The sequence below is a fragment of the Vitis vinifera genome, chromosome 4 (genome assembly GCF_030704535.1).
Source record: "Vitis vinifera cultivar Pinot Noir 40024 chromosome 4, ASM3070453v1".
Taxonomy (NCBI): Eukaryota; Viridiplantae; Streptophyta; class Magnoliopsida; order Vitales; family Vitaceae; genus Vitis; species Vitis vinifera.
The window spans coordinates 848,457-859,460 of record NC_081808.1 but is presented as its reverse complement, the minus strand read 5'-3'; the positions used below and the strand labels follow the sequence as shown (position 1 = coordinate 859,460).

At 34.7% G+C, this 11,004-nt stretch overlaps 1 protein-coding gene and 1 non-coding gene across 2 annotated transcripts; one reads left to right on the top strand and one right to left on the bottom strand.

Moving 5' to 3' along the window:
* The first annotated feature begins 2,883 nt into the window (after window positions 1–2,883).
* Window positions 2,884–2,987, top strand: MIR156C (microRNA MIR156c). The gene has a single exon (NR_127734.1). It is a non-coding gene; the product is annotated as a microRNA MIR156c (primary transcript).
* Window positions 2,988–4,578: 1,591 nt separating this feature from the next.
* CBL07 (calcineurin B-like protein 07) lies at window positions 4,579–10,081 on the bottom strand. The gene is made up of 9 exons (NM_001281007.1): window positions 10,058–10,081; window positions 9,773–9,950; window positions 8,264–8,346; window positions 7,455–7,514; window positions 6,004–6,112; window positions 5,851–5,903; window positions 5,010–5,090; window positions 4,824–4,936; window positions 4,579–4,633 (listed from the first exon to the last, which is right to left on the bottom strand). The coding sequence occupies exons 2-9, from the start codon at window positions 9,930–9,932 to the stop codon at window positions 4,579–4,581; spliced, it is 714 nt and encodes a 237-aa protein (NP_001267936.1). The 5' UTR covers window positions 9,933–9,950; window positions 10,058–10,081.
* Window positions 10,082–11,004: the final 923 nt, after the last annotated feature.

Sequence of the window (11,004 nt, the reverse complement as noted above, 5' to 3'; positions counted from 1 at the left end):
GTGATAACGAATGGAAAATATTTTATTGTTTCCTTTATATCTATCCTCATGGAGCAGCATCAAATATGATCTTATTGATCTATCACAACTGATTAAAAGGGTTTCCAATGAGTGGGAATATGAGGATTTAGTGAAGCGAAAAGTTCTCTTACTAGAATCTTCCTTCTAGATGATGCTGCACGGCTGCACCTCTGCTGTCTGTTGAAAGTAGCAGTTTGATCCACCTTCTAGGAGTACAACTTTTATTGGTTGTTCTGTCTTCAAGCTCAATTACTAATAGTTCTTATACTAGCTACGTTTAGGAAGAATTATATGTGGGCTTGCCTCTAATCTCTACCATAATAACCGAACAACTGCGGTTTATGAGTTTGAAATTCTTGATATAACATCCAATATAGATGTTAGCTCCAGGGCTGGTTGTTTAATGCTATGAAACAGTTGAATAAATGCTAAGAAAATCGAAGTGTTTATCAATATATCAAGAATTCTAGGACTTATTCCTGAGGATTGATCACACTTGGCAAATGGGAAGAGTAGGATTCTCATATCATTCACTCAAAATCACTTGGATGGTGCAAATCAGAGCATACTAGATAGGGAACTTATGGCTGGGCTCAGGCCACCAGGAGGCTTACCCTAGGGCACCACTTGGAAGTCTAGGAAAACCCGACAAGTCCATATCCATTTTCTTAGCCGAAAGTAGAAGAAGATAGGATCAGAACATGCTAAGCCACAAGACCTTTAACTGCCATTAGAGCAACCTGGAAAAGGGCTTCGTGGCAGAGAGAAGATGCTTCTCATAAGTGAGGCAAGTGGGTTGTACTCTTTTTCCACACATAATTTTTTTTAAGCAAAGCTGTTAGGAATCAACATGTATGTCAGCACTCCCCTCATCTCCCACTCTTGAAAGGGAAAGTCCACAGCACATTAAACAATAGCCCACTTCCCTAAAGGGAAAGAGATTTTATATCTTTAGCTGAGCCCACCATTTGTCATCATGGGAGCCAGAGTCTTCATGTTATGGAATAGGAATTTTAGGTTTTCCACCATTAATGGCTCCTTCCTAGCTATCATCCTCACTGTTCAATCATTTGAATGCCTGCTCCATCAAACACGAAAGTCGCTTCTGTTATGATATCTTAATCTCTGGTTAACTTCCCCGAATCATTACGTGACATGAGGTGCATGCATGATTTGAGGAAATGCCTTAGTGAACCAATTATCATTGCTCATGTTTACTCTATGCGAGTATCATATCTAATCACACTATTAATATTAGGCACAATATGGAATGTGGAAAAGGTATGACGTTCGGTAATTAACTACGCGTTTGTAGTGATTGGTTTGAACATTGTCAATGATTCTTTGCATTATTATACATTGGATTAATATAAAGCATATATACTTTGTGCTCCTTTAGCGAGCGCCGTATTATGTCTTTGAGCAGGCTTGTGTCATTGAGGCTCTGTTGCACTCTTATTGGCTGATCGATTCATTACGGATAACTTTTCCTTTTACTTTTTCTTTTTCTAAAGGGAAGGTGCCAACCATTACAAATAATTCCTTGTTTTATATTCAAATTGATTTCTAGTTAGTATAAATCTAGGCACCTTTGGATGTTCCTTGGCAATTAAATGATTCCATTTTGATTAATCATAGCTAGCTATTCAAGACATAGACCAGTCTCTTGAGTAGTCATCAATTCCATTTCAACAAATCCTAAATAATTTTCTACTCAACCAAACACAATGGTATATATGTAAAGCATAAAAGTCCCACTTACAGGATTGAAGTGATATGGCATTTGAATGACCATGGCAACTGAATTTTCCTTGATGTATTTTGCTTTTCTTCTGATCGGAGGCAAAATGGATTACTTCTAACTTCTGATTAGCCAGCTTTGCATGTATAGTCTTTGAGAAACTTAGCTAAAATGCGTTATGTGTTAATGAAGCTGCTGCTGCTGAAGCCACATGAGAGGCCTCATCATCTTTATTAGGCTTTCCATGACTGGTCTGTGGAGCTCCCTATTATATTGTATAAGACTTCTCGTTTATTGAAGAAGGCACTGTCATTGGACAAATTACAAGTAGAACATAGGAGTATAATTCAATTTCAATGAAACAGACTTCATTGGAGTTTAAGTATGGATCTTCAAGTTGTTTCACTAGTATTTGAAGATACAAATTAAACTGATGCCATTCTACTCATTACTATATCATCTGTGTGTGTAGTGTGGGAGCTTTCATTGACAACAGTGGAGCAAGTCTATTCTGATGGAATGTCCAAACAGTCCCTCATATAAAGCTTGACATTTTTTTTATTAAAAGAAAGATAATCTCTCTCTCTCTCTCTTTGTCTCTCTCTTTGTCGCTTTGTCTCTTTGTCTCTCTGGGTGTTCAAAGTTTTTCTATGGAAACCATTTAATGAGGAAGACCAGACTAAAGCATGGGGAGAGAGAGAAGATTGGGAGGTGAAGGTGATAAAGGAGGAAGAGTGAAGATTGGGTGGCTAGAGATTTAGAATTACAAGATGCATTGGTAACAGTAATTGAATAAATGAGTCTGGTTAGATTTGTATGGGAAGAAATCAAAAGGTAAGTACTTTTCTCTCTCTCTCTCTCCCCCCACCTCCACCCCCCGCTAAATAGTATTAAAATATTAGGGAAGGCCAATAAAAGTTAAACTCACATTTATTCCAATGTCCATGAATCCTACCCTTTTTCATCCTATATAAAGGGAGCACATCTTCATTTCTCCATACACCGAACCAAGGCAGTGTTTTAATGTAATGGAACAGTTCAGGTGGGAGGAGGAGGAGGCCAAAAGAGGGTAGGTTTGTCTTCTCCAACAGGCTTATGTTTGTATGGGAGTTACAAATGGTAAGGAATAGGTGACAGAAGAGAGTGAGCACACATGGTCTGTTCTTGCATGGGTCCATGCTTGAAGCTCTGCGTGCTCACTCTCTATCTGTCATCTGTCCTCTCTCTCTCTCTCTCTCTCTCTCTCTCTCTCTCTCTCTCCCTCTGTGTGTGTTTGTGGGGTTTGTGTGCCTGTTTGAGAGTCATCTGGGTGTCTCGTCCATTACATATTTCCCCATAGCAGGCACCTCAAGTTCACTCAGATGGAACAGAAGGAGCTGCAACATTTCAGAGAGGAGACCAGTTTGAGTCTCATCTCTCAAGTGATGGTTGCAGTTAAATTAACCTTCTTTTTGGACACCTTCCACATTGAACACAAAACTCACTAGCCACCTCAGTGCCTTCCTGCTTGCCTGCATGCATGTGTGCTTTCATTTTTAAGTTATTCTAAGCCATGACAGCTGAATCTTGATCACTGATTCTGATGTCACTTGCAGACATCAAGTTGAAGTATACATGTGCCTTCGTCAAAGCCAAATCTTCTGATTTACTTGAGCTTAATATTCCTTTCTATTTGTGAAAATCAACATCCCACCCTCCTTGTTCATGTTCTCACATTTGTGTTTGCCCCACCAAAAATAAGCTTATGAACAAATAAGAAATCCAGGACTTTTCTGTTAATGAAAAACTGATTATTTATTTATTTATTTATTTATTTTGGGATCTTGCTTGGGAGGTGGATTTCTGACATGTCTTTTGTGAGCAGATACTGATCAAATACCGTTAAGAACCACAGCAGTGGATCAACTGTACAGATCTTATCAATATGTCATAAAGGTTCATAAATTGTTAAAGAGTCTTTAGAGACCCACTTCAGAGTGGGTTTCCTAGAAGTTTATGGATGTCTTCTTTTAAAAGTATTTCCCTCACTGTTTGTAGTCTATGCTGATGATAGTGATCTGGGTGTATGTGTTCCAGCTTATTACCTTCTTGTTTTTGCATAAAAGCAGATCTGGAAAATGACAGTTTCATGTGGGCAATACAAGAAGTGAATGGAAGTGGATAGATCTTAGATAATCTTTTTCTCTCTTTTTTTTTTTTTTTTTCAGTTATATGATTGTAAGTATACACTCCAGGATGAATGACCTGGGTGGGAGTCTGTTGTTCTATGTGTCAATGATTTATTATACTGATAATGTGAACAATGACATGCATTTCATCAAATAATATTGTTATCATTCTTGAAACCGGAAACCAGGTACTGCCAAATGCAATACTGAGGGAGATAGGAAGATTTTAGGGTTTTAGGCATGGAAGATGCGTTACAGAAAGAGTAGTGTCAAGTTGCCTTTTCCTGAATCTCTAACCTTAGTCTCAGGGTTTGGAAGACTCAAAATTTAGACAATTCACAACAGAATCAACATGATCATTTCATTCCCAGGAAAAATACCATCACAATAGAAAGAAAAGGTATCAATGTACACATCCATTACAAACAACTGTTCTCCTGTTATATCACAAGAGATGAATGGTGGAACTCTTATAGACAAGGAACTTGAGTGATGCTGCTATTCTGATCTTGTTTGCTTTGAGAAAAAGGAATGGCATCTTCACCATCTCCAGTGACGATACTGATTGAATGGAGTTGACAGCACCCTTGTGAGAAATGAAGCTCTAGATCGCCTCTTAGCAACCCTTGTGAGAAAACCTTCAGATTCTCAGTCCTCAACCTCAGAATTGATGACAAAACTCGGAAATACTGTAGTGACATCCCTAGAAAATGACCAAATTATGTTTGAGAAGTAATTAATCAATAAGGAGAAACAAGTTTAAGAGATTGAAGGTGAAACTGGGAGATGGGATCGAACCTTAGTTCTGGGTTTAGTGAAAGAAGATTGAAGACTTGAAGCAGTGAAAGAAGTAACTAAAGGAAATATTAAAGACATATAAACTGGTGGCTTACTTCAAATAAGAAAGACTCATGTTGTTTAAGAGATTTGGGTGTCTAAGTACAAAAGCCCTCCATTCTTCTTTACTGATTTTGCCATCCCTGTCAGCATCAGCATCAACAAATGTCTGTGGGTAGAATGAAGATCATGTGAGGATACATGCTCCAAAAGAAAGATCAAGGATCAAGTAAACCCAATACCTTGTCAATGATAGCCTCAAGAAGATCATCTGACAGATCCATCTCCGATTCCATCAAAGTGACAATTACCATTTGCTTAACCTAAAGACAATGACATCTTTTAGATTATGAGTTTCATATGTAACGACCTGCTTCCTCTACTTGTATAGATGTTATCCGCTCACAGCTTTAAAATGTGCTTAAAAACTTAAAGAGGGATATCACAATCAAACACCTCCCCTCTCCCTCCCTCCCCTCAAAATGCATACATATAATTAAGAGGAGACTATTGCATATTTTGTCAGGAACTTCTTCTCTTAACCGCTATAAGATATCACAAATATCATACAGGAATAATAAACCTGCAAAAATACTAATGACTAAGCACTTAATTACCTAGCAAAACAAGAGCAAGCCATGTAGACTTCCCTTACTCCAAGGGTCTAAATCCAATTTATAATTCTTTATTCATAAAGTAGGAGAAGTTCATGACTGAAAGCTATTATCCAATTAAATGCTAGAGTATGGGTTAGAGCATCTAGCATAACTTTAAGATCAGAGGCCCATAACATCCTGAAATTTTCAGGCAGCCACTCGTCAAAACTACAACAAACATGTGATTCAGAGATTGATTTTGATTGCTCTCTACACCCCCCTTCAAATATGTGAAATTATGTGAAATTTTCATGATCCTGGAATATCTTTGTAACAAAACAAACAAGCCAACACAGGCAGCCTTTACAATAAACCCAATCAGCTAAAATCCTGAAAATGGAATATTTATCAGAACATTAATCAATATTTCTTCAGATGTATTGCATTATTAATTTTTGGCAACAATTGATGAGAAAACTATACTCACATCTTCTCTCTCAATAAATCCGGTTTGTCTCAGGTCATACAGCCTAAATGCAACTGCAAGAAATAAAGGAAAACACAGATGTATTATAACCATGTGACATATCTTCACAATCAATCCCAAAAAAGAAAAAAGGTTTGACATTTGGACTCTTACAATCTATTTTGTCTTCCATTGGGGCATAGGGATGGAAGACACTGAGTGCACGGACAAATTCATCAAACTCAATTGCACCATTTTTCCTTTCATCAAAAAGATAAAATACCTAGAGGAGAAAAGGCAATGGCTGAATACTTGCATTAATTAGAAACCAAACACAAGTTGCTTGCAAAATATTGCTATGGATTAAAGAAACCCCATATTTTATATCTTAGAAGTAAGATAGGGATAATCTTCCATAGAATTAGCCAATAGTTATAGTACCTTCTGAGACTAGTGAGAAAATAGTGTCATAAAAAATGACCACATATCAAGGAGCAGGGATCCAGTATAATATGTTAAGTACATTGCCACATAACATCTTTTATCATAACTAAGTTTTAATGTGTACAAGTCAGTACTACTCAGTAAACTCTATCAGATGGTTCAGCTTACTCAATTGCACAGGAGGTTTATTAGAATTTGTAGAGTTCAGATAGTTCTTCCTCGAAAACAGCTCTCCAACTTATGGCAAAGAAAATGAGCAGATTTCTACAGCTGAATTTGAGGCAATACTAAGTTTTAAACAAAACATAAGGCAAACTTCAGATTCCAAAATCTCTTGAGGTGGACAAATATCCAGTATCAAATTGTGTGTGGAGCACATGTTAAAGAATGTGTTAATCAAGGCCAAAATGAAGCTAAATTTCATAAAAGCCAGTTATTGAAACCAACCCAGGTTAAAATTTTGAACGAATCCAAGTCCAAATCATACATTTGTATTATTTTAAATAATTCCAAATAACAGACTAAATATACTACAATTAAAGAAGCAATTTTGTCATTAGATGGCACTAGATGTCAAGCAGAGGGTCCATCTAGCTTTGGAAGAAAAAATAACAGGGTTAAATGTCCTACAAATTTACATGCCAAGAAAAGGCAAGCATTTCCTATTCCCACCATACCCATCACTGTGTATAATTATTAAGCTCAAGGTCAATGTTTAAGGAGCAGCAACTAGTAATTCTACAATAGTGCTGGTAATAAGCTTTTCTCTGCTAAACTTTTCAACAAACTGACTCTTTGGATTAGTTCAACTAGTGTTGCTTGAATTGCAGATAAAATAAAGTTTTCTTTCTGAGAAATAAATGTTACTTTCCCCACCCCACCAAAGCATATGAAAGAAATACCAAAGTAGTCAACAATTCTACATGGAGCTCCAACTAGACATTGAAAAGAAACACAATACCTTTACTCCTCCTTCTTTCCAGCCTTTTTTTTGTTTTTTACGTGGTGATAGAGAACAGAATTTCATTTCGATGGTAGTTCATTTATTTAATCTTCCAAATGGGATTTGACATGACAGTGCATTTCTTCAAACTCTAATCCAAGTTTTATGGGTCAAACAGAATCAAAGAAATGTCTAGAAATTGAATAATGGATTAGGAAAAATTATCACAGCTTTTTACCCTGTCTAAAAAAAGGTTCTGGCCACATGGAGACTTGAGAAGTGCTAATTGGAGCTCTTCCTACAAGATAATAAACATCAAAGAAAATAAAAGATAAGCATAGGCCCTTAGATGTAGCACACACACACACACACACAAAAGCATAGGAGTAAGAAATAGCGATCATTGTTTATAAGAATGAAATGATCAATCTATTTGATTGTATATTAGGATTAGAAGCTGGTGTGATAATTGACAATTGCAATATGCAATTTATAGGTACATAACCTGCTAGTAGAAAGCAAGCATCATTTGTGTTTTTTTTGTCATACCTAGCGTGTTTGTGAATAAACTTGTAAATGAAAATTTGCTAAACACTCAGCATCAGCCTCAATATCACTTAAACATTCAGAGTGACTATCAAGAGCCTGAGAGATACAAAATTTCTGCAAGAAAACCCCAACTGCAATATACCTTTTAATTCCAATTATGGATTTCTTGTTCTCCAATAAATGCTATATACCCCAGACAGATGGTGGAATGTTCGAATTCCCCACCAAATAAGCCAATTGAATCAAAAAGACATCAGAGTCTAACAATTAAATAAATGTTAAGAAAATCAAATTACTTGTTACAATGCTACAAAACACAATGACCTGCTTCCAAAGCTTATATAGAACTAAATTGCCTCTTTCAATTTCTATAATTTCTTCATTAGCATTACCCCAATAAAAATAACACATTCAAATAGAGGAAAAATTACCCAAGCAAATCATTAAAAAATTAAATTTGATTAATTCCCACAAGTTAATTACTCTTTTTCAATTTACCTTGTGAATCAAGCCATCATCAATAATTGAGCTACTTAACTTCTTAAACAACTCATACAAAGCCTCCACTTCATTAACAGTAACTGCATACCAACAATCAGTCAATTTAATTCTCGCTTCAAAACATAAACAACAAACTACAATCAATCAACCCAGGCGCAGATAATTTCTTTTTGTTTCCTACATTTTCCCATCATTTTTTCCAAAACTCAAGTGATGTTTTTTTTAGCTGAATAGTAAACGCCAAAATATTTGGCATTTTCTATTCAGTTAAAAGTAACACATTGACATCAACCAACATAACTAAAGTGAACTTACTATCAATAAATTTAGTTTAATTATGTTGGTTGATATCAACATATTATTTTTAGTTGAATAGAAAAAGTCAACTTGGCTTTTTCTATTTAGCCAAAAAACAAACACTGGCTCAGTTCAAATCTGAAACAAAAAAATAAATCAAAACTAAAATTGAACAACAATATAACAATATATTACAATTCACTATCAGATCTCTATTTTCTTTTTCCACAATTTCCCAATAACCAAACATGTCCCTATCATCCTTTTTATTTTCTAAATTTCTTATTCAAATTGAAATAACAAACAACAACAAATTAAAACTAAAACTATTGGAAAGTGCCTGAAAGTCTCTTTTGCGTCAATTTGTAAGTCCTTGATATTTTCCTATTAGGATCTATTCTTGTAAGAGACTTTCTTCTTATCATAAAATAAATATCCTAGATATCTTTAATTATTAAGGAATTAGTTTTGATCGAGAAGCAAATAAGAAACAGATCAAGCACTTGAAAATGACAATGGCATGGAATTCTATAGGAAAGAGTTCAAAGAGCTTTTGCATTCACTCCTGGATGTAGTCTTTAGGCCAGATCACTTGAATCATTGAGTACTAATGTGTTCTGTGATTCTTTGCTCCGTGTCATTGTTACTTATCTTAGTTTTTCACAACAGAAATATACTATTCAACTATGTAAATGTTTTCGTTTCTTTTCCCTCATTTTCCCAGAAACTAAATAATATTTTCCATCCTTTTTCTTTTTTCAAATTTCATTTCAAACTCAAAGCAACAAGCACAAGCTGAAACTAAATTTAACAAACAACAAAACTTACATTGCAATACATTCATGTAAATTCCCACCAACCAAAACCCACCCCTACCCCTGCCACAAACACAACATCAACCCCTACAAATTAAAACTAAAATCAACATCTGCGACACGCCAACTTAAGAGTTCACTTCTCTTTTCGCACCAACCAAACAACATTTTCCCATTATTATTATCATTATTATCATTAATCTAAATTTCAATTCAAACCCAAATAAAAAACTAGGACAAACAAATAACGGAACATTATATTGCCGTTAAACCACGTAAAATCACTCTTTCTCTTCCCACGTTTTCCCGCCAACCAAACAACAGTTCCCCCTTTTTTTTCAAGAGTATCTACAACCGAACGAGAACAAAAGATCAACAAAACAGAAAACATTACATTGCGTTTCACCGGCGAGCTGCGTCAGCTCTCTGAGCCCGTACCGTAAATTCCTGTGGTGGTGGGTGCGGTGAATACTGCAGAAATTGGCTACAGCGAACACCAGACCTTCAATTATGGAGAAGAATGGTATGAAAGAAGCACAAAACCTCCCACCCATTGTTACAGGGCTCGATCTCTGTCGAAAACAACATATCCCAACCATAAATGAACACAAAAATATGAACTAAACTTCTGAGATCGAAGAAACTGAAGAAATTAATGATGGTGGGCTTGTTTGCTTACCCAAGAACTCTCCGTAGAGTTCATTGTCGACTGCAAAAAAAATCATAGCAACTACTTTCTCTCTCTATAATTATCAGAAAGAGACGAAAATGGCGGCCCAGATGGATAGATATTGCCATTTATTGGGATGATGCTATTTTTATTTATGTCAAGCTGTTATGACTGGTGACCAAAAGAAAAGTGACACGTGTAAAGACGAAACGGGAAAAACCGCGTGGCCTCTCATTACTGAACCATCCATACGACTTGTTTTGTCTGGAATTTCTTCTTGTAATATTTTTATATTAAATTTGCATATTTGAAAACTTTTTCTTAACGTTAAAATGATGAACATTATGACTATCAAAATGACAAAATCTAATTAAAAAAAAGGTTTTATATTTAATCGGTTTGAAATAATTTTTTGTTCATTAGAATTATTAAAATTTTATTAATATTTTAAATGTAAAATACACTCATGCATAAATAATTTTTCTTTTCCTTTTTTGACTTTATCTTTTAATTAAATTTTGAGTTGATAAAAATATTTTCTATCTAATTATCATGTTAATGTTTATTTAAAAGCCTTTAACAAATATTTCAGCATTAAATAATTATTAAAAATTAATTTGTGAAAATAGTTCTAGTTTTTTTATAAAAGATATGGTATATTTACATATAATACAAAAATTTTCAAATTATTCTTGTATGTTTAATTATTGGTCATAACATTTTTGTAAAAAACACCTTAAATTTATTTTAAATATATATATAAATATGAAAAATAATTTCTTTTTTTATTTATTTTTCATGAAGAAAATATACAATTTTATCATTATTTTTAGATATTTATAAAACTATTCTCAAATTTTCTTTTCGAAAACTACTTTTCAAATCGTTGTCAAACAAACCAGGTAACTAAAATTAGCATTTCATTGAAGATTGTTTATTTTATTTTTAGATTATTT

Excerpts from the sequence above, each read along its gene's own strand:
- CBL07 (NM_001281007.1), bottom strand. The coding sequence starts at position 9,932 with ATGGGTGGGAGGTTTTGTGCTTCTTTCATACCATTCTTCTCCATAATT. Across the intron at positions 8,347-9,772 it reads GCTCGCCGGTGAAACGCAAT|TTACTGTTAATGAAGTGGAG; the intron begins GTAATGTTTTCT and ends GTTGGTATGCAG. Across the intron at positions 5,091-5,850 it reads GATTTATTGAGAGAGAAGAT|GTTAAGCAAATGGTAATTGT; the intron begins GTGAGTATAGTT and ends CATTGTCTTTAG.